Source organism: Diadema antillarum, unplaced genomic scaffold, assembly GCF_040938485.1.
Source record: "Diadema antillarum isolate AM-2024a unplaced genomic scaffold, OU_Dant_1.0 seq00001057_RagTag, whole genome shotgun sequence".
Taxonomy (NCBI): Eukaryota; Metazoa; Echinodermata; class Echinoidea; order Diadematoida; family Diadematidae; genus Diadema; species Diadema antillarum.
Genome location: NW_027271885.1, coordinates 64,985 through 91,687, shown reverse-complemented (window position 1 = coordinate 91,687; position 26,703 = coordinate 64,985). Strand labels below are relative to the sequence as shown.

Genomic DNA, 26,703 nt, shown 5'->3' with positions numbered 1-26,703 from the left:
TTGTGATGTCACTGCCGGACAACAATATAAAAAAATATGAAATGAATTCCACAAAATTTCATTTTTCATAGGAAACACACATTTCCTGACTTGTTACTGACACATGTTATGGGTAATATTATCCTCCCTGCTATCTGAAAAGATAAGTCAAGTACTCTTTAATTATGCTTGATAAATGAAAATGAATGGAATTCTCTTTATGTTTTCTTTACTTTGATGTTTTCCAGTGATACTTCAAACTGTGATATTCATCTCAACAAGCAGTGTTGGCACTGAAACTTAAAAAAAAATGATAACTTTTGACAAGATTATCTAATTTTCCTCAAACCTCACTGTTGTACTCTGCTACATTGTTGCTTTCCCTCAATCCATATCTTGTGCATTTGCGTACCGATGCCCTGTAATGATAAAGAAACATTTAATGCATATGACTGTGAGTGTGTTTGTAGTGATAAAAGTGGCATCATAAAATTTGTTGCGTTGTATTGTTTTCATAATGGTGTTTTAATGGGTGTCAGTGAATGAATCCATAATGCCAAGTAAAGTCAAAAGAGGAAGTAGTTTCTTTTTGAAGGAAGGTAATTTTTGATGCCGGTCCTTACTATTTGATATCCTACCACTTTTTCCGATCTGAAGTGAGATGCTAGTCAGTGTAATTTAATCGCTGAAGACGAGTCCCAAGAATACTCGGGCATTTGTCTATGGGAAATATGTAAATACCACAATCAGTTCATCCTCAATGGGTTAAATGGGTTAAGCATCCTAGGGCGATAGCTGGCTTGGGCATCCACATAATCTTTGAAACCAATGTTAATGAAGAAATCCACTCCCAAGTGTTATCAATGTCATAAGAAAGAAAAAAAAAAAACATTGCAAAAATGATCAAAACTGGATAAGGAAGCTATGACATTCTTAAATTTCATTTTTTGTTGTTGTTCAGAAAACACTTCTTGACCAGTTGTTGTGAATATTCAAATCAGCAAGTTGATGATGTCATGCTCTGACAATTTCTTATTCATTTTATATACAGAAATGAATTTCTGATTTTTGTTTTTGTGTCAGCAAAAAAGCAGTGAATATCAAAGTAGCAATTCAAAAGAATGCAGATGGGGATGAGAAATACAAAATGTGTGTATTTTTGATATTGGCATTTTGAAAAAAGTAGACAGTAAAAAAAACCTGACAAATCTAATGGACACAAGAAGAGAAACCACTTCCTTTTTTTTTACTTGGCCTGATAGTTTTGGCTCACTGGAATGTGTGCATTGGTTTCACGAGATTCATGTTTCATGAAAATTCCCATGCAATGTTTTCAGTTTGCAGACTTTTTTCTTAGGCATTTCCTGTGTGGGTGGACCTGTGAGCATGCATGTCATGCCAGCCTTCTCAGAAACTTGATTTCCAAGTTGTTAATGACACTTTTATAGAAAGACGGTAATAAAGGGATTTTTTTTTTGAGCTGTGAATAGTGCCCGGAATTTAAGAAGGTGAACACGCGGTACTCAGATATACTCAGAAACAAGGCCCCCAGGTCTCTTTTCTAAAAAAGAAACAAAATCAGAAATGATTTTTGCTAAGCAAAATAATTTTGTACCTGTACTTTTGATGATTTTAGTGTTCCTATGAAGACTTTGTTTACTGTAGGCTTATACTCTTATTTTCAGAGTATCCATTCTGTTAAATACATGTAGGCCTATATCAACAGACTTGATTTTAGAGATCAGTCTATAGCCAAGAATTATTGAACCTTTGGAATAACAAATCTTTGAATTTCATTTTCAGATTTTTAAATGAACCTTTAGAATGAGGAACACCATCCGCCATTAAGACATCCTAAAAAAAAAACATGTTTCTGGCTCAGTCAATATCAGCTGCATGCTCCCCCCCCCCCCCCCCCCAATTATTTGTAAATCATCTTAACATAACAGAGACTTGATACTAAGGACAGGTGTTAATTCTTTTGCTTTTTTTCTGGTACTCATCAAAAGAGGAAGTTTAGGGAAGATCTGCACATGCATAGTGTCTTACAGGTTAATTGGAGATTTGCTGTTCTATGGGCTCATCATGTTGGTGTGTTTACATAATGTGGCTGCCACTCAAACTGTTGCATGAAAAATATGACAGTCATAAATTCCATGAGCTTTAGATTTAGATCCGGCTTTGATGAAACTTGTGGCATATTCTTTATGGTACTTCCTCAATTAAACACGAATGATTGAAGCCAAGTTAAGCATGACATAAGAGTGTATATTTAATAACCATTGTATTTTTGATATATGATCCCAGCTGTCAATTTTTCATACATCTTAAGTTAGTTGGAGGTAAATGCTCTGATTTAGATTCTCCTTCATAGTCACCTGACACTTATCTCTGTTTCCTGTTCCTCTACAATCACCTGACACTTAATCTGTGTGTGTTGATTTCTTCTTCCTCCTCTTCTAGGCCCTAATTGGACCTAGATATATTTTATCATAGTCGTGTATTCCTTCCATCTCATGTTCTGAATTGGTGCCATAAAATTACCCCACTCTTAAGTGTATGCAATCTTCTGTTAGTGAAACTGTCAATGACTACATTGGGAGCATCTTGGGCGATTGTTTCATGTGCCTCATACAGAGCTGCATAATATATGGACGCACAAATGTTCCAAAAGGTGGAATTTGACTAAATTCCTTGAAGTTATGTCCAGTTCTAGCCATACTTAAAGTCAGCTGAAAATGATGATCAGGATGAAAATCAGGATAATAAAGTGTGAAAGTTAGGATTGATAGAAGTCCTGTCAGATAGTTCTTCAGATGAGCAAAACAGGTAGCTTATTACCATGGCTTTTACGTAATTATGTAACTTCAAGCGTGTGCATATTTCTATGATCATTTGTGTAAATTGATGCAGAAAAAATAATGCTGGGTAGATAAATGTAATTACCTTGTGGAATTTAGTAGTATGAATAGAAACGGAGAAAGGAGAGAGTTTTTTTTTAATAGGACCAAAACTGCTAAAACATCTGAAGGTATCATGTAGTACAATGGGTGCAAAGAAAGAGCAGTAATTTCCTTACTTGCATTCCTGCAAAAGATAAATATCCAGTGGAGAATGATCCCAGTGTGAAAAATTGTTGCAAAACTCCAGGGAGTAAGCAAGTAAAGCATGAATGCCAAATGAGTATCATGATCATTAATTTGTGTTGTTCCAACAAAGCTTCCAGAGCAAAGCCCAAATGAGTCGCCCTGTCTGTATTTTATTGGATTCACCCTATTAAACAAGAACACCAGCGGGAGAGCTGTAAGATGGAAACCAGCGTGACTTCACTCTCTTGTTTGGAGCCAAGTACCCAGTGGGGTTTCCAGTTGTCATGGCAACCCTCAAGACATCCTGGAAATTATCAAAAAAAGTTTAAAAAGTCGGACCTGGTATGCTTATGAATTCAAGAGTGACAAGACAGGCATTGAAAAGTCATGAAAATTCTGTTTTTTTTTCTGGTTTGTGATATCATCTGGAAATCAGCAAATCTCTATTCGACTTGTTTCCCCTTGGAAAGATTTTTTTTTCTTGTAGTCATGGAGTTTATTTTTTGAAGAAGGTGCAGGGACCTTGACCTATGTAATGCTGTCACCTCATCCCTTGCTCTCCAGCTATCCCACGCTAGAGCTTCTGTCGGCCAGGAATCCTGACATTCCCATTTACGTTGGTGATACGTCTATGCCTGTCTTCTGCAAGCTCAGCCAAAGCGGGGTCCGACTCAACAACATTCATGTCCTTCAGTTTGGCATCTGGCATGAGGTAAGGAAAGAAAAAACAACAACAACAACCACAAAAACAACAGAAAATACATGAAATATGCTTGTAAATCAGAGATGTGAACTGTTTATGAACAATTTCAGTATTTTCAGGATTTTTGTCTCTAGTTGGAACGTCTGTCCTTACAAACTTTAAATGACAGGGGGTATCTAAATGTTACATTAGACATGACATATTTAAAACAAAATGAGGAAGCAAAATCCAGCACATTGTGGCGACATGTGAAGTGTAAATAATCTAAGTTTGATAGTAATGATATGATGCCTTTTTGAATTACCTCAATTACAATAAATAATCAAACAAGGACAGTATAAATTCCCATGTACAGTAACATATTACAGTAACCAGACAAATTGACAGAGCTTTCCATGTGCTAACTTGCAAAGTAAATTGCTTGAGTCTTTTGGTCCTAAGGGACACTTACCGGGTACACTATTTATGTTATCTTTTCAAGTGTAGTGTTTATGATCCTTGGCAACATTGCTGTCACTCCTGCCCTGTACAGTAAAGTAATTTCAGTGTTTTCTTCAGACTGAATTTTGTATATATGCGACCCTGCACCACAAGACCAACTTAAAGTCACAAGACATGGATTTTTAGTTAACCCGTTGAGGACGAGTACCGAGTATACTCAGGCAGATGTCTATGAGAAATGTGTGTTGTCGCAAAATCAACCGTCCTCAGCTTGTTAAGGGCAGATTCTGAAAGAGCAGCCTTTAAGCTTTGAAGTGATGTATAAGTCAACTCAAATGGACTCTCCTATTATAACCTAAGTATTGGAAAGAAAGCACACACTCTGGGAAAGTGCATACTGAGAAAAGAGGCTTTGAAGTTTGGGGTCTATCTATTCAAGTACTCAGTCTCACCAAGCCATGCTCTGTGCAATGAATGGGACAAAAAAGAGGATGTAAAACTCCATTGCAAGACAGTGAAGAGATTGTCAGATTATGCTGAAATGAAACATACACATTCTATCCATTACTAATACCGACTTTTGATTTTATATAGCATCATATTTTCAAAGGTAATTTGAGTTTAAAGTGAAGAGTGTGCAAAGAGTTTTTAGGGAATGAAAAGTGGACTCAAAGACAGATCTTTCACATATGGTGCATTATTCTACAAAAAGTGTCTGTGAAAAACTGCTGAAAACACACTTTCCCATTTGTTATATGATCCCAAACTTTTGAGTAATTTAGAAGAAGAATTGCCTTTCAGAAAATATGAAAAACTCTAAGGTGACCTGTTTCACCTTTTTTCAAGTCCTCACATAAAATCAGGGCATGCACCTTTTTGTTGATTGTGTAATGTATGGTCACGTATTCATGCTATTCTTTCTTTATTACGTACCACCATATTCAGTTGAAAATGTCGTATCCATGCCGTTTTATTTTTTTTTTTCCTTCCATATAGGGATTTTCCCCAAATCTCATTCCCACCCAGGGGTCTATTCATTTCTTCCTGTTGCATTGTTCTTCCACAATGCCTTTTTAAGGCATTTCTTTGTGTGTGTATGTGTTTGTGTGTTTGTCGGAATTTCCACTTCACCTATTCTATTCAATTTACATGAAAAGAAAAAGCTGAAAAAATCGTGAAATTCCTTACTTGAAATTGTATTGAAAGAGAGAGCTGAAAAGATATTTATTGGAAATTCCTTGCCTTAATTGTGGAGGGGTACAGGGGAGTTGACCCTGTGGCACTGAAATCTTAATCAATCACACACAAGTAGGGAGATGAAGAGTACTAAATTTTTTCTAACTAAAGGTGAGTATGTTTGATTCCCAGTCATTAGGTAATACTATATAAATGCTCATTTTCCAACAAGAGGTAGAATAAAGAAATGAATTGAGTTCTTGGAAGAAATATATGCAGGTGATACAGACCTTTGCTCTTTTACAAATGTACATATATTGTCTCAAGTTAGGAGGAGATTGTAATGTAATTAAAGCCCTTAAAGACTAGACCCAAGTATACTCGGGCAGATGTCTATGGGGAATGCATGTTATAGCAAAATCAGCCCATCCTCAATGGGTTTTAAGCAAAATTTTTGATTATAGAGATTATAGAGTGTAAAATGCCCTCCAATACTCAGTATACAAATCATTTGGATATCTTGAAGAAATATGATTTGTAAGATATATGGAGGAACAGGAACCTAGAAAAAGTGTACATAAAAAATCAGACAAAAGAGCCCTTTATGATTAGCACAAACCTAGATTTATATTGACAATTAGAAGTGAAGGAGAAAAAAAGAAAACAACAACAACCAGAAAATGACGAAGGGAAAACTTGTATGGCAACTCGAAATCGCACTTTCCTTGCACACACACAAACCGCTATGAAGTTAACAGTTCTGAAACTTTGCACACACGACTTCTATTCGAGAGTAAACAATTTTCAAGATCGATGTGCTATAGATACATTGTAGCATGCACTCATTATAAATCACCTTTGTGCCTTGCTAGTTTTACCAGCAATACATGAAAAAATGTTAGATTAAATTTGTATGGCAACTTGAAAAAGCGCTTTCATTGCACACACAAAAACCACTATGAAGTTACTGTTCCAAAACTTTGCAAACATAACTTCTGTTCAAGAGTAAATAATTTTCAAGATTGATGTGCTAAAGATAGCTTGCAGTAAATTCCATCTTAGTGCCTTGCTATTAAGCTTTACCAGCCATACATGAAAAAATGTTGGATTTTTCCTTTTAATCATGTATAAAATTGCATGCCCCACCTTTTTTTTTTTTTTGGGGGGGGGGGGGGTGTACACAGGCAAGTGTGGTATAATAAAAGAACAATTTTCTATTTACCTGAATCTGTGATTCTCTTGGGAGAGATTTTTTTAATGTTCTAAAACATCATTATTTGTATTCTTACAGGGCTAAATCAAAGCTTTCCAAAATGTAAAATTTGCCTTTAAGTTATTTCTGAATATCAAGCCACTTTTCTCGTTACAGGTCCTTTAATGCCCCACACCAGTGTACATTGTTGTGCTTTGTCCTATTAATATATATAATATATGACCGTGCATCACAAAACGAACAAAAAGTCGCACCCCTTGATTTTACGTGAGCACTCAAAAAAGAATGGGATAGTGTGTATTCAGCAATTTTTCTACAACCCTTTTTTGTGGGAGAATAGAATGATCATGTATGTCTCAGAGTACCCTTTTCATTTCTTTAAAGCCTTTACACACTCTTCACTTTCAAGTCTAATTACTTTTGAAAAGATAATTCTACTGCTTTGAAAGTTGGCATTAACCATGGACAGAATGTGTTAATAGCACATATCATGCTTAATTTCAGCTTAATCTGATAATCCCTTCATTGTTGTTGCTCCAGTGGTTTACATCCTGTGTTTTGTCCCTTTCATTGCATGGCTAGCACGGCTTGGTAAAGATTAAAGGGATCGTACAGTTTTGGTTCAGACCTAATTTCAGGTTTCTAACATTTTTGGTGAGATAAGGAGAAACCTCTCGTGAAATATGAAAGAGCATGTAATTCTATGAGGAATTCAACGTTTATTTGGTGAAAATTGGTTTTGAAATGGCTGAGATATCCAAAAAAGAGCGATTTTAGAAAGTATGGGACCCACACTTTATTACGATCGCTTCGTTTTACTTTGTTTTTGGATGTTTCAGTCATTCCAAACCCGATTTTCATCAAATAAACTTTGAATTCCTCTTAAAATGGTATGTTATGTACTATCTCATAAGTGTTTTCTTGGTATCTCGCAAAAAGTTAAAAGCCCAATTCTCATCTCCACCAATACTGTACTATCCCTTTAAGCGCTTGAATAGACCCTGTGCTTCAGAGCCTCTTTTATCAGTTCACACTTTTCCAGATCGTGTGCTTTCTCTGTAGTATTTCAATAGATAAGTTAGGGGAGTCCATTTGAATCGAGTTATACACTATTTTAATGCTCAGAGTCTGTTCTTTAAGAATCTGCCCTTAACTAAAAATCCATGTCTTGCAACTTTTTGTTGGTTTTGTGATGCAGGGTCACATATATTTCTTTTTATCTGCAGATCAACAAAGACACTCGATTCATGATCATGATGGACGGTGTGCATCCGGACATGGACACATGTATCCTTGTTGACTACAAAGGTAAACATAGGCTCATCTAAAATCATCTAAAATCTCTTTAATAGCATTGTTCAGTTGCTTCTGAAAGTGTATCTCTCTCAATCACACACAACTTTTTATTAATGCTAATATGTGCCTGTTTCTTTACATGATTATATAATTATTATTCTCTTTCTTTTCCAATAGCATGCTCAATATCTGTTCCTTGTTTTTTTTTTTTAGAAAAGCAACTAAATGTCGAAACAAAGTACCTTCTTTCCTACAAAATTTAGGGCAAGTTGTGTTTCTTTTTTGGAGTTGTTTTTGAATTCTTGCAATAAGATAAAGTTTGGGGGATTGTTTTAACTACATGCTAATAAAATGGCTTGGCTTGTTACACCTGTATTGCATAGCATATACGAATAGTTAATGGTCACAAGTGCAATGGAACAAGATTTCGCACGAGGTGAAAGACAGAGGCGCTCTATTCAACGAGGCGAAGAAATCTTGTTCCATGGCACAAGTGAAGACCATACACTATTTGTTTTATACAACATCTTGAACATCAACCGATGTGGTCCACACAGACTCTTGAATTTAGCACAGAAATGGCAACCATTTTTGTGATGATGGCAAATGGGTAACTGCACAGTCACAGGCAGCCGTCAAGTGTATGTACGTATGTACGTGGTATGCGCAACTGATCAGTTGAAATTGTTTACAAAAATAAGTGATGAAAGTACGCACTCACAAGTGCGCATGTGATTGTGGAGTGCACGTTGCAAATGATTGTTTATTGTGACATCAGAGCCGTGCGACGGTAAACATGCATTATCCATTAATTTTTAATAATGGGCCACATCCATGTAGATCATCTCCCTGCATAGATACAGTAATTCTCTTCAAGAAAGATATTTATTCCGCTGGGGTTCAAGAGGTGTATGAGGTTGTTCAGGGTTTGTTTGTTTGGTTTTTGTTTTTGTGCATCTTCTGACTAGTAGTCTGAGAGATGCTTTATTTCTTTGTCTTAGTTTGTTCATCTATCCATTTACAAGTATTATTTTACATTTTTAAATCTAAAGAGTGTATGCTTGAAAAGGGCAGGATGCCTTCATTAACCTTTTGCTTTTAAGGTATTGTTCATCATTGGGAGCAGTGATTTAAAAAATGTTTGAATTGTCACATTTGTTGAATATGTGTAGGTCAGTTTTATCACAAAACATCCTACCATATGAAAATTTTCCAATAGAGCCTAATACATAATGAATTATCACTATTTTTCTCACTAAACCATAACTGCAGATGGATAATTCTAGAAACAATTTTATCATAACTGTCATTTACATTTTGTATATTTAACAATTACCGAACATTGATTATAGGCCTACTGATTAACATTTTTACATTGGTTGTCTCTTCCCTAAACTTCATTTTCAAAACTATTTTAAAGCACTAAACTGGGTTTTTCTTTCATCTACAAATGGTAAATAATGCCTTTAACCTTAGTACACTTTTAAAACGACTGCGGTGTCTGTCTAGCACTTTATGTATTTTGTTATTATGCTGACTTAGGATTTTATTTTATTTTATTTTATTTCATATTATTTTTTCTTTCACAATTGTGATATGCATATCAGCAGAAGGGTTAAGACCAAGCCCTGCAGCTTTTCTTGACCATTTCTGTGCAGGACTCAAGTAAACAGAAGTCACACTTGATGCAAAACTACATTTGGTACTGCATTCCGTTCTCACGGGGTTCACATTATTTGGCAGTCTGGGGTTACTATCGCGAGAGATGAAAAACTGGTATAACCGCACATATTTGCTTATTAACTTTGTGCCTGTTCACAGCTGACAGATAAAAGTATTGGCTGTAAGGTCATGAGGTCAAAAGATGAAAGTCATCAGAATTTGCTGTTCTCATGACAGCAACATACCCCGATGTTTGAGAACTTGTGACATAACAGCAAGGGTTGCCATAAACCCTTACTGTGCAGGGTACTATCAAGAGTGTCTATGCTTTGGAGTTTTTTGTGTCAAGCTCTCTCGCTCTCTCTGTCTTTAACTGTACATCCATTAAAAGAAATCTTATGCCAAATTTATTCTAAGCAAAAATGGGGCACTGAGGCCTCCTACATAGCAGCACTGAGCAGCCTTTCAGCTCAGTATTTACAGACAGAATTAAGAAAAGGAGACTCAATCAGGTCAGATTCTGAAATCACATACAAGGGGTGGTTTCAAAGCCTCCTTTAGCAGCCTTGAAGAGCCCCGTCTACAGAATAAATGCTATGGGGTTCAAGAAGCTGCCTTTTTTTTTGCCGACCTGGAAGTTATCACGGAAGGTCATCACCAAGTAACGTAAGCTAACTAGTCATTATGACCAACTGCCACTGATCAATGCTGCACAACTTGCACACTTTCGCAATCAATCACATTTACTGTTATGCAAGAAATTCAAAAGCCCATGCCGTGTATCGGAGGGGAACTTGGTTACCATTGGAACAGAGCTAGTCGGGTTTGCTAGTAAGGTTGAAACCAGCCTGAATAGTAGAAAACAGACAAGTGACCATTTTTTTTTTTAGTGAGCTTTCAAACCTCCTTGAGAAGACTCTGAAATCAGCCTGCAGTATGGACAGGGTATGATACTCTCATACCACTTGCTGGTGGCTGCTTCTGAACCATAGGCCCTATAAAACAGTTATAGTTCGTTATTCCGAAGGTTCGTTATTCCGAAGGTTCTTTAGTCCGAAGGTTTGTTATTCCGAAGGTTTGTTATTCCGAAGGTTTGTTATTCCGAAGATTCGTTGTTCCGAAGGTTCGTTAATCCGAAATGTGATGAGGTTTGTTATTCCTAAGGTTCATTAATCCGAAAATGAAATAAGGTTCGTTATTCCAAAGGTTCCTTATGGACCCTATTTCATTTTCGGATCAACGAACCTTCGGAATAAAGAACCCTATTTCATTTTAAGATTAACAAACTACTTTGCTCCCCCCCCCACTTTTTTTTTTTACCCTGGATTTGGCATTAGAAAAAAAAATGGAATGAAACCTTTGAACTTTTTTCTTTTTGCGTGTCAGCTGAAGAAACCCTGGAAGTGGCACCAGAAGTTGTGCTGAAGACCTTTTTTTTTTTTGCTTGTTAGCTCATGAAATCTGAAAGTGGGCCCCCAGTTTTGAAAACGTGGCGTTGGCCACGAAGTTATGAAGTTTTATAGATTCCGTGCCACCATTGCTGGATGAGAAGACTACTACGGTTTGTGATGTTACAATATGTCAAATTATATAAAAAGTTTAGATAGAATTCCACAATATTTAAGATTTTTTATGAAAGACTTGTTACTGACGTATGTGAAGGGTAATATTATTCCCCCTTCTCTCTGAAAGAGGCAAGTGCGCTTTGATTAAATGCAGAAGAGTAAAAACATGCTGAATATTCCTTTTATATTCTGTGTATAATTTGTTCATATGTGACATAACAAACTATAGTCTTCTCATCCAGCAATGGCTGCACAAAAACTTAAAAAAAATCAGAAATCTGGAAGGGAAGTCCGATGTTCCATGCTCTTTCATTGATGTGCTGTACTAGTATTGCTGTATTCACTCAATCCACGCATATATTTGTGTGAACGTGTCCTTCAATGCAATTTCTTCTGTCTGGCATAAAGTGGGCATGATCTGGTGCGTGTCCGTTTGTGAACTGTCTCGTGATGTCATCCTTGATCCTATTGATATATACTGGCAGATTTTAGACAAACATCTTTCCTCAACGGGGATGGGGGGGGGGGAGGAGGAAAGCAGTAGGGTCTGGGGATGGGGGGAGGGGGGAGGGGGGAGGAAAGAGTAGGATCTGTTCCTCATTGGGACTCTTTTAACCCTAAAGGGATCAAGAAGCAGGGATTCTGTGTCAGAAAAGGGTGCATTTATTTCTTTTAGGGTGCATTTATCTAAAAAATTTATGAGGCAGAATCACCATCCTGAACGCATTTGAGGCATTTTCCAGGGTTAGGTAAATGCAACCATATGTTACAAACGCGTTTAGAAACTCCGTTATTTTGAAACACATTTGAGACCACGATCGCCTTTCTGCAAGCAGATAAACGCAGTGCCGTTTTGAAACACATTTGTATCTCAAGGTCAACTCCCAGCTGTTTCCGGTTGTATTTTCTACCTTCTACCTTTTATTTGTGTGTGAATGATGAGGCATCTACGGTGGTATGCAGTTGACCTTTACTTCCTGGTTCGAACAGCGCAAAGCAACTGCGCAGTGACAACACCCGAAACATGATTGTATGATGGATAGATAAACGCTGCACCCCGGGAATCGCATTTCAAACCACGTTCGCAAACACCATTCGAAATGCGTTTTGAAACCTAATTCTCTCTCTAAAGTTACATGGTTTGATAAGCCTTGAACATTTTAGGACCATGATCATTATTTTGAGGCACGATCAGTGCAAAATATGGTTGTGGTTTAACTCGCTGTAGTATAGATAGGACCTACTGTTTCAAAACACGAATTCAAAATGGAAGAGTAGGTGTGTTTGCAATTGATGATTCTCTCTAATCAGATTTACTGGAGAAGTATAAATGCAAGCCACGTATACATTAAAACCCGTGGCGGACAGACTGATTTTGCTATAACACACATTTCCCATAGACACTTGCCGGAGTATCCTCGGGACTCGTCCTCAACAAGTTAAAATGGGTGATTCTCTCTAATCACACTTACTGGGGAATCATAAATGCAGAATCGTGTACACACGTGTATGTTGACCAGCTTGCTACAATAGGGGTTTATAGTTTTTCATTGATGCTCATCAGTGCATGTTTGCAAAATCAGTTCTTTCTCGAACTCAAATAAAAAAAAAAAGATAGAACATTAACATTACCCCTGTGAGTGGCTTTATGAATGAGCGTTTTGGATCAGCATTTCAAAATGTTGATTCTGCCTAAGATTGAGCAAAAATGCACCCAAAGAATTGAAGTAGATGCAGACAAATCCAAGCCAGTCTACAGCTACCACTCAAGGGAAACACAAAATATACAAAATATGCCATTGTGATAGATATTTTCAATGTCCTTATTACAAGGAATTTTAACATAAAAATGTAATAGTCTACTTTACATAAAAGTCTTGTAGCTATAGTTTGTAAGGCATGGGCTACCAGTTGTTGCATAACATTCTGCCCACCCACTACTGAATGGTTCTTCAGGAATAAAAGTCATATGCACAGGGTGAAGATTGTTTTACTCTTGATCTCAAAATCCTCCAAAACAACTCATTGTTCTGGCATGTGGAGTCAACCGGACAAGTTTTATGGTAAAGTCAGAAAAAACTTTTATGAGTGAGATTTTCATGACTCCGCGTTTCGGCGCTCGCGCGCATGCATGCGCACGCGAACGAGGAGGGTGTCACCCCTCCCATGGTAGGGAGCTTTTTTTAATTATTAGCTCTTAATGATGCGATCTGGTGCATACTTAAGTGACTATTTTTTACTAATTTTGAAAGACAAAAGGGAAATATACCTTCAATTGCAACTATCACTTGAATCCTTTGAGCTATGCTCCTTATTTTTGGCCCAAATTGCAGACTTCACCCAATGCGTGAGAAAAATGGGTACCCTGCGTGAGATCATGAGACAGGCCCTAAATGCTTGAGTCTCACGCAGAATGCGTGAGACTTGGTAGCTCTGTAAAGTCTTTCAGTGTATTGCAAGCAAATTCCAAATGGTGAAAGATGAATTTTGAGCCTTTTGGAGAACTATATTTGAGAGGAACAAGTTTCAGATGGAGTGGATATTATCAGATTGTTCAAGCAATGCATGCCGTGAGTCACGGAACAGCAAAGGACAGGGCAAATAATTTGTGCTCATGGTGATGGGTCGAGAGCTCTTTTCTTTTAACATCTCCATCCACACCTGTTTAAGGTAAGTACTGAGATGTACAGGGTGTTCATATGCAAAAAAAAAAAATTATACTAAAATGGTATAGCCATACTATGAATTTATACATCTGAATGCTGACTAACGAAACAATATAAAGTTGTTCATGGCTGGTCAAAGCAAGGAGGTACTGGTGGTCAAAGTAATATGTAGGTCACTCTGAGGGAGTAGGCATATGTGAGATAGTTTTCATTGCCTCAGATTTATTGATTAACTCTTTATGTGCCATTGTGGAAACCCCCTGTGTGCCACACTATTCTGAGACACCAACGTTGCCATGCTTTGAGATTCAAATCTATGTTACTTCTATTGATTTCTGCTGAGCTGGACATAATTATAGTGAGTAAAGTTGTCGAGAAAATGCCAAGCTTTGCTTTTATGTAAATGGTATGACTAATCTATGATATTTTTGTTTTTCTTTCAAATGACTAGTGGCTAGATTACCATAAAGGCATGACTTTTGCACACAAAACAGTGATAGAATTTACATGTAAATTCAGTATGGAACACCTCTTGAATGTTAGTCAATCACAACATAAAATGCAAACTATATATGGAGATGAATGGAAGCGCGAGAAACATTTGGCGATTTATTGATCGGTTTGGGCGGGTTTGTGCGTTTGAGCGGAATATGCGAAGTTGGCACGCCGTCGACTGAGTAGGACATGCGAATGTGGCACATAAAGAGTTAACAGATTATTTAGACATGAGCCAAACTTGACAGGAGTCTTCTTTCTGATTCGGTGATAAGATCTCAACTTGTTGGAATGATTACTACTAAGATCTAGGGTCACATGCTAACGTGGGTCATTTTCCCACATACCGAGTGTGTGTTATTTGAATCCTGATTCTTGTAATAGTGCATCACTTGACTCATGATTCTAGTGATGCATCACTAGAATCGTGACTTCAAAAATGGCATATTTTGGCCGTGTGTATGCGCAAACTGCATGCGGAGGTTAATACGAAATGAAAAATCAGATTGTACTCCAAATGACGACTTCAAATGGTGTTTTCTAGTGATGAGTCTCCTGAATTACGGCATGGAACAATCATGTGAACGGATTGACCTCTGAATAATTTTTTTTTGGGGTGGAGCTACAGTGGCTTTTCAGTCATTTCTGCAGAAAAACCATGCACCTATTGCTCAAGAGTGATTCATGGTAAGTTGGAACAAGCCACACTTCCTTGCCTTGCTCTCGAATTCCCAAATTGCAGATTCCGCGAAGCCCTCATGGGTTCTGTGTACAACAACAAAACATTTAGTTGTAATTTTAATTTCAGTGAAATTCAGCATTGAAGTAACATTTCTTGACACGTGTGAAAATGGTCTCAATGAACTATACTCGCCCTTGATCTTCATGTATTTACCCATGAGAAAGGATCTTTCCCCATAATACAAGGTGGCAGGTTGATGAGTTCTGCAGTCAAGGCAGATGTTTTTGTCTTTTAAGGAACGCTCTCTCGCTCCCTCTTTCTCTATCTTCCTCCCACTATGCCTGTCTGCTTGCTTGTAACCAAATGCAGATGCCTAAGGGTATTCAAGGTGATTGCTGTTTGGAAAGGATGTAGCAGTTTTCACTGCTTATATTATGCAAAGTTGGCATGACAACAACTTCAGATTTAGGCTGAAAACTGATGCTAAAGAAGACTTTGAGTGACTGTTTGGTGCTCCAGCAGAGCATCAACCTCCCCCCCCCCCCCCCCCCCAAAAAAAAAAAAAAAAAAAAAAAAAAGAGAGAGAAGGAGCAGAAAAGAAAGAATAGGAAAGAGAGGCAGCAAATGACAAAATAGATTTAAAACAACTTGGCCAAGTGTTTTGCCTGATGGTCGATAATGTGGGATGTTGGAATGGAATTGATTTCTTTGAGTCAGGCGTATTAATGGTCTACAGTGTACTCCCTTTTTAACAAAGTCCTCGGGACTGGCACTTCTCTTTCATATTATTAAAATCTCGTTCCAACCGAACAAATCAACAATAAAAAAAATCATAGAGCAGATAATGTTGTGGCATGAAGTTTTACTGGGTTGTCACCGGAATTTCGTTATAATCGTGTTTGTTTAAACGGGAGTGCAATCTACTTGAATCATGGTATAGGAGAGTCAAAAGAGGTTGTATGCCTGCCCTGGAGCCATTGAAACAGGTGGTCACACCTACAATATCATCTTTAAATAGTCTTTTTGAGGGCTTTTCAGATGCCAAGTGTGTACAGGAGTGGAAACCCTGTGGCCACAAGCAACATGATATCATAGTATGAATTATTTCTTGAAATTGTTGATGGGCATGGCATCTGTGTGTTTAGAGGCATATTACATGTGGCTTGTGACCTGATTGTTGGTAATCAGTTGACCACTGGTGATTTATCAGAGACCCATGGCAGCTCATTGCTAATTTATGGCCAGAGTTGTTTTTTTTTTTACACCCTTTGAATGGCAATAAATGGTTAATTAGAAGTTATTTATAATATGTCTCCAGAATGAACCTTTTTTGTTTCAGTTTTACCGATGCCATGCACAAAGAGTGTATAGAGGTTATAGACTACCAATTTCAGTGTGATATCCTAGCCATTCATCGCCATGGAAACTCCTCCTGGTCCCATTGTTTCTGCACCTGTTTCCAACCCATCATCACCTTGGTATTCTAAAGATGAGGCAGTGGACACTCTTTCAGGTGGATGCACGGTCATTCACAATAAGCCAGTTCAGAGATAGCTTCATGTGCACTTGGGTACAAATGACCTTTCGTTTTTCTCAGTTTGTTATAATAGGCACTTCACTCAATTCAAAGCGACATAATGCGTCAGCTTGCCCAACATAGCAATTTATGGAACTCGTATTCAAACAAAGAATGAACCTGCATAGATCAAGTGACTAGAATGGTTCGTCAATCAACACTTTGGGAAGCATCCATTTCATTGTGCTGTTTTGAATACATTAAAAAAAAAATTTCTGTTAACCCATTGAGGACGAGTCACGAGTATGTACTGAAGCAGGTGTCTATGGGAAATGCATGTTGTAGCAAAATCAGCCCGTCCTCAACGGGTTAAAATTGCCAAATACCAGGCTTGCTGTCACTTGAATATATTGGCAGGCATCAGTTGTAAGGATTACATGAATAATCAGAACGTGACAGATGCTTATAGATCTCATTGAAATTAAAAACCAACCTGTCTCTCAGTACAAGTGACCTTTTTCTGCTCATGCTCAAACTGGAACCCTGAACTGGCTTATTGGCTAGTCTGTTGCAAAAACGTCATGTGCAGTGCATTGCTTCCAAAGATTATAAAGAGATGATTGAGACTATAAACATATGGTAGATATCATGATCTTTAGTCTAATGCATTAGCAAGAGGTATGAACTTTATATTGTTATGTGTATGTCTGGCAAGTTGTTGCCATGACAACTAAGGATAGCTTAAGGAATGTATTCATCTGCACACATACATACAAGAAAGGGGGGGGGGGAGAGATAAAAAGCAGGAATAGCCCAGTCCATATCTATTTATGAACATACTGATTCTGTAAATTCTGATTTGAAAAGACGTATTGTTATGTGTGTGTTGCCATGACAACTGAAAAGATATAACTTCAGGGATGTATACAATATGTATTTATATATCTATATATTCATATTGGTATACATTATATACATACAACAAGAAGGGGAGGGAAGATGGAAAGAGAGGGAGAGAGAGAGGAAGAGAGAGCGCAGAATAGCCTCCATATATCCATTTGTTGACATTTTGATTCCTTAAATGATGAAACACACTTGTTAAAAGGCACCACTGCCTCATCCTGTAATTGAGCAGTTTTCTGAAATGGACCAGAGTCTCGAGGGAACACGTACACTCATCTCACCCTGACTGTGAGTGTGACACACCCACTAGGATCTTGTATTAACACTCTGTGATAAACCAGGGAAACCAACTACAGTCAACTTTGCTTAAGTCGACCTTGCCAATGTCGAGTAATTGCCTAAGTCAAAGGTCTTTTCCAGTCCTCTTCTCTTTATATTGTATGATTTTTAATCCCGGATAAGTTGCATTTTTTCAAAGACAAAGCTATTTCTTCAGTCCAAATAGGTTCGACTTGGGCGATGTTGACTGTACATTTAGTGTGTGTCTCAATTTGTGGAGATTTAGCTAGTCTTTCAAGTAATGAATGCTTTGTATCTAAACCGATGTCACAGAATTTGCCCATTTTCCATCCTTTATAATGGAAATAAAAAGGAAAAAATAAATAACCTCTTATGAATTGTTGGCAGATTGTTAATTTACACAAGAATGAAACAGAGGATCCAATGTGTATTGCATGAACTCAAATATCTTGATTGGGGACTTTTGTCCTTACAGCAAAAAAAACCAAAACACACGCACCAAAAGACAAAAGAATGAATAAAATTTTCATTAGCTCAGCGGCTTTCTGGCTCTTGCATGAAGTCTTTAACTTAAACGACTGGAATGTATTCACCTTGTGGTTGTTTGTGATGGATGACGATGATGGGGCCCCATTATATACACTGGTGCTGGTACAGTCGCGTTCATGTGTTGCAGCGAGTCGTCGCGAGTCCCATTCACGTGGTCGCTTTCTCAACATAAGTCTTCACGATGTCTCCTCAGCATCCAGGAACCCAGTGGCGCATGTCGACAGTCTTCCTTGCCTCGGAGCTGGTCGACAATCGAGGGACGCCTTCCCGTCTCTGCCTTATGCAGTCGGCCTTTTAACCCTTGGGGAAACCCTTTGAATATTAAAATTATCAATTCACTCAATAGCCAGAGCACTAGAGCACATTATCTTAATTAACGTCCAAATTGCCTTGAAATATATTAATGTGTTCCAACTCATGCAATTGCAAACAATGGCCATTTGATTTTAATAACAATAACCGAACCATTTATTACAACTCACTCCCACTTTGGAAAGCATTATTTCCATCACAGACAGATTTCGATATCATGATGATTACTAATTTAAAAGCAATTCACTTACCACTATCTGTGGGTATCTGGGGATAAGATTGACTGGAATGGCAGCCCTTTTCACTGTTACAAAGTGGCGACAATATACAATGGGTGTTAAGGGAGACAGCACCACCGTGTGATGCCCCCTTCACAGCCTGATATCCAACTGCCGCTCCTTCACACACATAGCCCAACCTTGGCTTTACCGAGAGCGGTCTGAAATACCTTCTATTAACATATTAAACATTCAGCACAGATTTACATATTCAAATACTTATTTGCGAATTCCATGCTAATTTGCCTTAATGGAGGAGATTGTCTGTCAATCCATTTGAGACGTCTGATATTTTTTTGTATGTGACAATTTCTTGTGAAAAACATGAATTAAAGTGCTGTTTAAGTACTCACAGGATAACTCTATTGGTGAGTTCAAGGCTGTTGTAGAATGGGTTGGCTGGTCACCTGACTTTGCAATGCAGAGTTCTCCTTCGAAAGAAATTGCGATACATTTTCACACTATTTTCAAGTTGCTGTGATGAATAGAAGAAAAGGAGACAAGCAGAATGGTTAAAGTTCTGTCAAAATTGGACCTCAAATTAAGAAGTTATAGAATTTTTTTTTCAAGTCAGTGATATGAATTGCAGCTTTTTCAAGTTTATTTTTCATCTATTTATTTGTCTTATTTTCACAGGGTAGCTCATCAGTAATTCAAGTCTGTTGTTCATAGAGGCTCTGCATGAACAATATACACATGCGCGAACATTGAAAGAATAAAGTGTCAAAAAAATTATAATACAACATAGATTCTGTTTTTACAATATGCCAAAACCTTTCAAAAGTTTAAAAATGATTTGCTAGATAATTATTCTCAGAACCCATAAAACGTTGCAGGGTAGAATTCTTTGTAATGGGTCAAAATATGTCAAGTGGGCATACTGACTCCTGTTTTTTAAAGTTTGTCATACCTGAGAGGGTAATCTTTCTCTACCTACTGTCAAAATTTTTGCAACTGAAGACAAAACGAATTCAAGATACAAGCAATTTTTATGGAACATTTTATTTTTTTTGGACAGGCACTGCTTTCACTGGGAAGTGGAATACATTTTCCTTGATACTTCTGCACAGTATGACCCTAGTCTTAAAATCCACTGTTCTCCCTTTGCTATGAAACTGCACCTTCGTATCTCAATCAATTTTGGAATGGGTTAGGATGGTCCAATTTTAACATGTTATAAATCATTTCAAAGCTTAGAGCTTGATTATGAAGAAAATGCAAACTAATTTTGGCCTTTATTTTGCGGGTTTAGCTGGGCGGTCACATTTTGTACCCTGCAAAAAATTGTGGTATAAAAGTTTTGGGATAGAATGAAATGTGAGACATGTGTAAAGTTCCTTACCAAAAGGTGTTGAATCCATTTTCATCAAATTAGAGTGCCTGTAAAGATGTATTAATTTGTAGAATTATTTTCATGGAGTAAACTCTTGAACATTTGAAATTCTCATGAGAAAATGGAGATATCTGGAACTAAAAAATTAGTATTGTTCGAAAAAGGTGCTAAATCCAGCCGGAGCCAATCAGAAACCTGCTTGTATGCATGACTGTACAATGTACTTTGATCCCAGAGTATGCCAGACTGGCTAGCTTTTCTGCCTGTGATAGTTTCCAGATGACCACTTATGTTATCACTGGCTGTCAAAATTTTCATTTCTATGTATAAGAATTCTTGGAAGGAAACAGAAAGGGAATGTGTGGGGATGACAAAATATCCCCAAAAATACACCAAGTCACAGAAGCTAGTAAAGAAAATATTTATTCCTGCACATCAGTGGTAATTGTGTTTCTTCCTATGAAGGTGCTGAACCCATAAAATCCAAAAACATTGATTCCTAAAAAATCACTGGAGACCTGTAGGTTGTTTTTTTTTTTGAGGCACATTTCCTTTAATCCAAATGTGGTACAATCATGGGAAATAAAGTCATTTCATGAAAACACTTAGAGGCATTATACAACAGAAATCATGGATTTTCTCCTTTCCGTCATAAGGGAATTTAGCACCTTCTGGAGGGAAATTCTTTAACTCTTTATGTGCCATGTTCGCACGTCCAACTCAGTCGACGGCGTGCCAACTTCGCATATTCCGCTCAAATGCACTAATCCCTTTATTAAAACCGATCGATAAATCGCCCTATCCCGCGGTACAATGAAAGCCTTTCTCGCGCTTTTGTTTCTTTTACATACAGCTTGCATTCTATGTGGTGACTGACTCTCGAGCGGTGTTCCCAATTAAATTTGCGTGTAAATTCTATGTTTCTCTAACGGTTTCATGTGCAAAAGTCATGCCTTCACAGTAATGTAGCAACTGGTCATTAAAAATATAAATAGAAGTAGATTTGTCATACAATTTATATCAAACAAAGCTTGGCATTCCTCTTCAACTTTGCTCACTATTATGTCCAGTTTAACAGAAATTTGTAGAAGTTATACAGATTGGAAAAACAGAATTCTTTCTCAAAGCATGACTACCTTCGTGTCTCAGAATAACATGGCACACAGGGGGTTTCCGTCATTTCACATAAAGAGTTAAGTGCAGGCTTATGTGGGAGTGAACAGGTGACATTACTGGTCTTTTAAGAAGAGGCACATAGGCAGGTCATATAAATTAAAGGGAACCACTTGTGAAGGTGCAAGGTTATCTGATATTCATACTATATATTACTATCAAGGAACCATATAAGCATCGAGTCTGTAGATTTTTTTCGGTGTGAAGTTTTGTCTTTAGATGAAGAAGTGCTCACATTACCATGGTACATGCTACATTTTTTTTTTTTAATGAACGAATGCACTGAATGCAGGCATGATATTCTGTAGATTAAAATTTGAATTAAAATATTAATTTGCTCTATGAATTTCCATGTTTTGATTTCCAATTAAAAACAAACAAACAAACAAACAAACAAACAAACTGACTAACTTAAGAACCCTCAATACCGGTACCATCCTTGGGCCGAATGCATAAACGCTAGCAATTGCTTGTGCTAGCCTTTTACTAGAATCCGTATGCATAAAAACAAGGAATTGCTTGCGAGCTGAAGCTTTTGCTAGCAAGCACAAGCAGTTGCTTGCTGCCCGCAAGCAATTGCTTAGAGACCAGGCATTTGCTTAAAAGCGTATGCATAAAACATATCTTTTGCTAGTTCTTGCTAGCAATTGCTTACGATTTTCCAAGCTCTGTAAAATGAGCTTGAGCTTTTGCTTAGCTGGGACGTTCCCTTTTAAGTATCATTTTCATATTCATGAAAGAAAAAACACACTTGTGAAGGAGTGGTATAAATCTACAAGAAATTACTCCTAAGTAGAGTAAAAAACTTTTTTATTTCAACAACGGGAATGTCTAATGTTAAGCACGCAAAATATGATGAAAAACAGGTATGACGTCTGACTTCGGTGGAGAGCAAAGAGACCCGCTCCACGTGCGATCTGGAAGATCCGGGCTGCTGTAAGCAGTGATGGGAATCAGCCAGTAATACATGTGTGTGTAAACTTGTGTGTGTGCTTCTGTGTGTGCATTTATGAGTGTCATTTCATAGCTCTTCTGCTATGTCAGGAAATGTTTCCGCACACACATGCCCCTTCAAATACATGCAGCCACACTCCTTAATGTTCTTTTGTTCACACAGGCGTGATGTCCCTTTTGTTGAAAATGCAAGCAATTGCTTGTGCGGGACAAGCAAAAGGTATAAGCACAAGCAAAAGTTTATGCATATGGATTTAAGCAATTGCTTGCGCTAGACCTTCTGCTTGATGAGCTTGTGCTTTTGCTTGAAGCAATTGCTTACAAGCAATTGCTTGTTTTATGCTAATCTTTGACATTTGTCTTGACCATACCTCCTGCCACACCCCCTGCCACACCCCCTGCCACACCCCCTACTCCTCCTCATCCCAGGTCACCTGATCCTGAACACCGTGGACTGTACCAATCCCAACGGTGGACGTCTTCCAGTCGATGTGGACATCATGCTCAGTGACTTCGCTGGGGGTGCCTCAGGCTTTCCCATGAACTTCTTTGGTGGCAAGTACACTGGTGAGTAGGGTTTTTTTAATTTTTATTTATTTATTTCTTTAACAGGGTTCCTGCAGATACGGAAAACCTGGAAAAGTCATGGAATTTTGAAGAAAAAAAAAATTTCATGCCTGGAAAAGCCATGGAAAAAAACAGAATTGTATTATGGTATATATCATGGAAAAGTCATGGATATTTATAAAATTTGCTTATTTTTTTATGCCTTTTATTGATCTCCTTTTTTTTGCAATGTAATTTTGCTTTTAAGGAAAACATTTCATCGAATAAAATCAGACTAGCTTGTTTGCTATATACAGAGATGTTGTTAGGGTGGTATACACACTGTTGCTTTACATCAACACTACTTATTTAATAGTGATTTTCATAGTTCATTTTAGACTTGTCTAACCACGTGGGTTTTCATGAAGTTACCATAAGAAAATGGGTCCTGGATTTCTGACTTGGTCAACCTCCGGCTGCACTATTTTGTATGGGCATAAGGTCCTAGCAAAGACTCTACATATCAGGTATAGGCCCTAATCATTGAGGGAGATTCACTCGTAAGTTGTATCTTAAAGCTTTGGTGCGTGTTTGAACCCGCTTCGTGAATTCACGAGTGGAGCTAATCATAGACAGTTAAGTTTTCGACCTAAACTTCAAGTTTGGCAACTGTGTGTAAATGTAACTAAAGGCACATTGAGATCTGCATGGGCTTGTTGACTGTACAACTAGGTGTAGTTTAGAAGAATTCCTGCTGAATGATGAAAAAAACACATCAAGCTTGGTGTCTTGGGGCATGAAAAGATGAATCACAATGTGAATACCAAAGCAGTGCTGTGCCATTATTTTATCATCATTTTTTTTTTAGATGTAAGAACTCTTTGAAATTTCTTTAGTTGGGTAGACAAATAATGGGACATGAGGTAGAGGTGGAACTGAAAAGCTTTTGAGCTCTGATCATGAAATGGATGTGATATAGAAATCATTTTCACAAAGGAACAAGTACCACCAGTTGTGCACACACACAAAGGAAATCAGATAATAGCAATGTGAATACCAAAGCAGTGCTGTGCCATTATTTTATCATCATTTTTTTTTTTAAATGTAAGAACTCTCTGAAATTTCTTTAGTTGGGTAGACAAATAATGGGACATGAGGTAGAGGTGGAACTGAAAAGCTTTTGAGCTCTGATCATGAAATGGATGTGATATAGAAATCATTTTCACAAAGGAGCAAGTACCACCAGTTGTGCACACACACAAAGGAAATCAGATAATAGCAATGTGAATACCAAAGCAGTGCTGTGCCATTATTTTATCATCATTTTTTTTTTTTAAATGTAAGAACTCTTTGAAATTTCTTTAGTTGGGTAGACAAATAATGGGACATGAGGTAGAGGTGGAACTGAAAAGCTTTTGAGCTCTGATCATGAAATGGATGTGATATAGAAATCATTTTCACAAAGGAACAAGTACCACCAGTTGTGCACACACACAAAGGAAATCAGATAATAGCAGCTAAAAAATGCATTTCAGCTAGTTATTCATGTGTGCATTAAAAAAAATTGTATTCACACATGTTTATACACACACACACGCTTTACATGAACATACATCTCCATACATGTATTAATGCCGCTGTGTCATACAGCCTCTTATTTCTGGTACACAGCCACGTGGTGTAATATATAGTCTCGCATGCACCGCTGAGAAAATTACACAACATGCGATCTGAAAATGAACCTTGTCTTGTGATAAGTTTACAGTCTAAATATTGAAAATGAAGCTTTCAGAGTTAGAGACAAAGACACAAAGAGTACTTACATTCATATGCCATCATATTCATCCATTTTACAGTAAAATAGCTATGACAAAGGACAACATAGGAACCATGCAGAATCACTTTAGTTTGTAGTGTAACTATTCATACAGTTGAACCTCTCATATCCGGACAAGTCGGGACCGGGGCTCATCCGGATAAGGGATTTGGCCAGATACGGGAGACTCAATGCTTTATACATGCGCATATACATACACATGTACTGATGTAGCCCATTGTAGTTCCACATGTAGTAATGTGTATAATGCAACCTTTTCATTGTTACATGTGAGAGGACTCAAGCGCATAATCTTGTGTCCATGTTCTTGCGATGATTTGGGGATGTTTGGGGATGTTAAAATGTCTGAAGGTAAAGCGGGGTTCCCACTATCACGATTGGCGCCACGATTGAAATCGTGGTCTTAATCGTGCAGCAAGCGTGATGGTCTTATCAGATCGTATCAGATCTTAAGGTCAATCGTGGCAATCGCGTTAATCGCAGGAACATTTTGGACGGTTCAAAAATTTTCTACGATTAACACGATTAGTTTTTGATCGTGATCATCGCATCAGATCGTCTAGGATCGTATCCAAACGCAGCAAATCTCTTCTAATCGTGCTTCTTAATCGTGTTGATCGGGATCGACTTTTTCACTTCACTTCCGCTTATTATCATTATTATTTTTTGCCCATTTGCTCTTATTTTACTCATAAATTGATTTATTTTGTACTCTCATAGGTGGTAGCCTACATCTTTAGATTATTATTTCCAAACGGTAAATTGTATGACGGTGTGGGGTTAATTGTCGTAATGTGTAAGGTACATTATCAAAATCATTTTTTAATGACTTCATAGAATGAAAATTGTATTACAGATTTTTAGATGTTTTCATAAACTATGTTAATGATGTTTTCATTAATGAGTTGCTATTACCATTATACAGACACACAAAACAGGATATGGGATAACTTTTGTAACGAAAACAAAAAATGAGCAAAAATAAAATGGCAATTGTATGTCTGCACGTATTGACTGACGTCAGTACAAAGATGAGAATAATTTAATGAATCATGCTTGAATGGGTACATATCAATGGCAAATGATTAATTTTTAAAAGTATATTACAGAGTTGTTGGTTTTTTTTTGGGGTGCAGTATCCTGCTGTTTGTGTATTGTACATAGCATATAGTAATTAAGAGTTGTTGTTTCATCAGCCATCGTTTGACCCCTTTACATCTATTTTGACACTTTTCAATGTCTTTTTTTGTATGTTTGGTAGAGCATAATTTTAGAGGAAATTTTTTATTTTCAACTCTCATTATTACTGGAAATGTAAAAGTGACCATTGTCGTGGATGTGAGATCACTCGTATGATTATGACAATGAAGATCACTCTTATTATTTTTCACAGTTAGTTATTCAATAAGTGTAGCAATATAACCCTTGCGAAATAATTTTGCGTAAAACCTCCTTTTTTGATAAAAAGTGGCATCATTTTGATTAGGGAGTCACTTTTCTGTTATGTGTGTGTATCAGTTATGTTAAACATTGTTAAGTAAAACACTAAATCAAGCCGAATAAACCAAACTTTTGATAACCCATGAGATAACGACATTTTGAAATAAAAAGGCATATGATACATACACTTTGCGAATGTGAAATCGAACACATAAGCAATACTATCCATTCGGCCAACTTTCTTATATCGAGCGTATAGACATTATAACACATAATACTATGTTACATGATATTCAAAATGATCCCATCCTCTTTCTTAGCTTCCATTTCATCATATGATTATTTTCTTCATGTATTGGAGAGAGAGGTCATTTTGTCTTGCTGGTTTTTTTTTTTTTCTGGGGAAGAGGGGCAATCATCTGATCTTATGTATTTGGGTTCGTTATTTCATTTTTGTGAGGGGGGAGGGTGAGCATGTCGATTTAATAATCTATTAATTTCTTTACGTTTAATATTAGACGAGGGAATATCTGAGGTTATGGCTGGCCTGGGTGCTTCTTTCTCTCTGATAACATAATCGTCATAAGCAACACTG

The 26,703-nt window shown here is 37.3% G+C and overlaps 1 protein-coding gene across 1 annotated transcript in view; it reads left to right on the top strand.

Moving 5' to 3' along the window:
* LOC139743196 (cytidine monophosphate-N-acetylneuraminic acid hydroxylase-like) overlaps positions 1-26,703 on the top strand; it is a 126,046-nt gene that overhangs the window by 62,978 nt on the left and 36,365 nt on the right. The window contains exons 6-8 of the mRNA XM_071653695.1: positions 3,633-3,780; positions 7,828-7,909; positions 22,715-22,852. Coding sequence (XP_071509796.1) covers positions 3,633-3,780; positions 7,828-7,909; positions 22,715-22,852 — 368 coding nt within the window. The remainder of the gene's footprint in view (positions 1-3,632; positions 3,781-7,827; positions 7,910-22,714; positions 22,853-26,703) is intronic.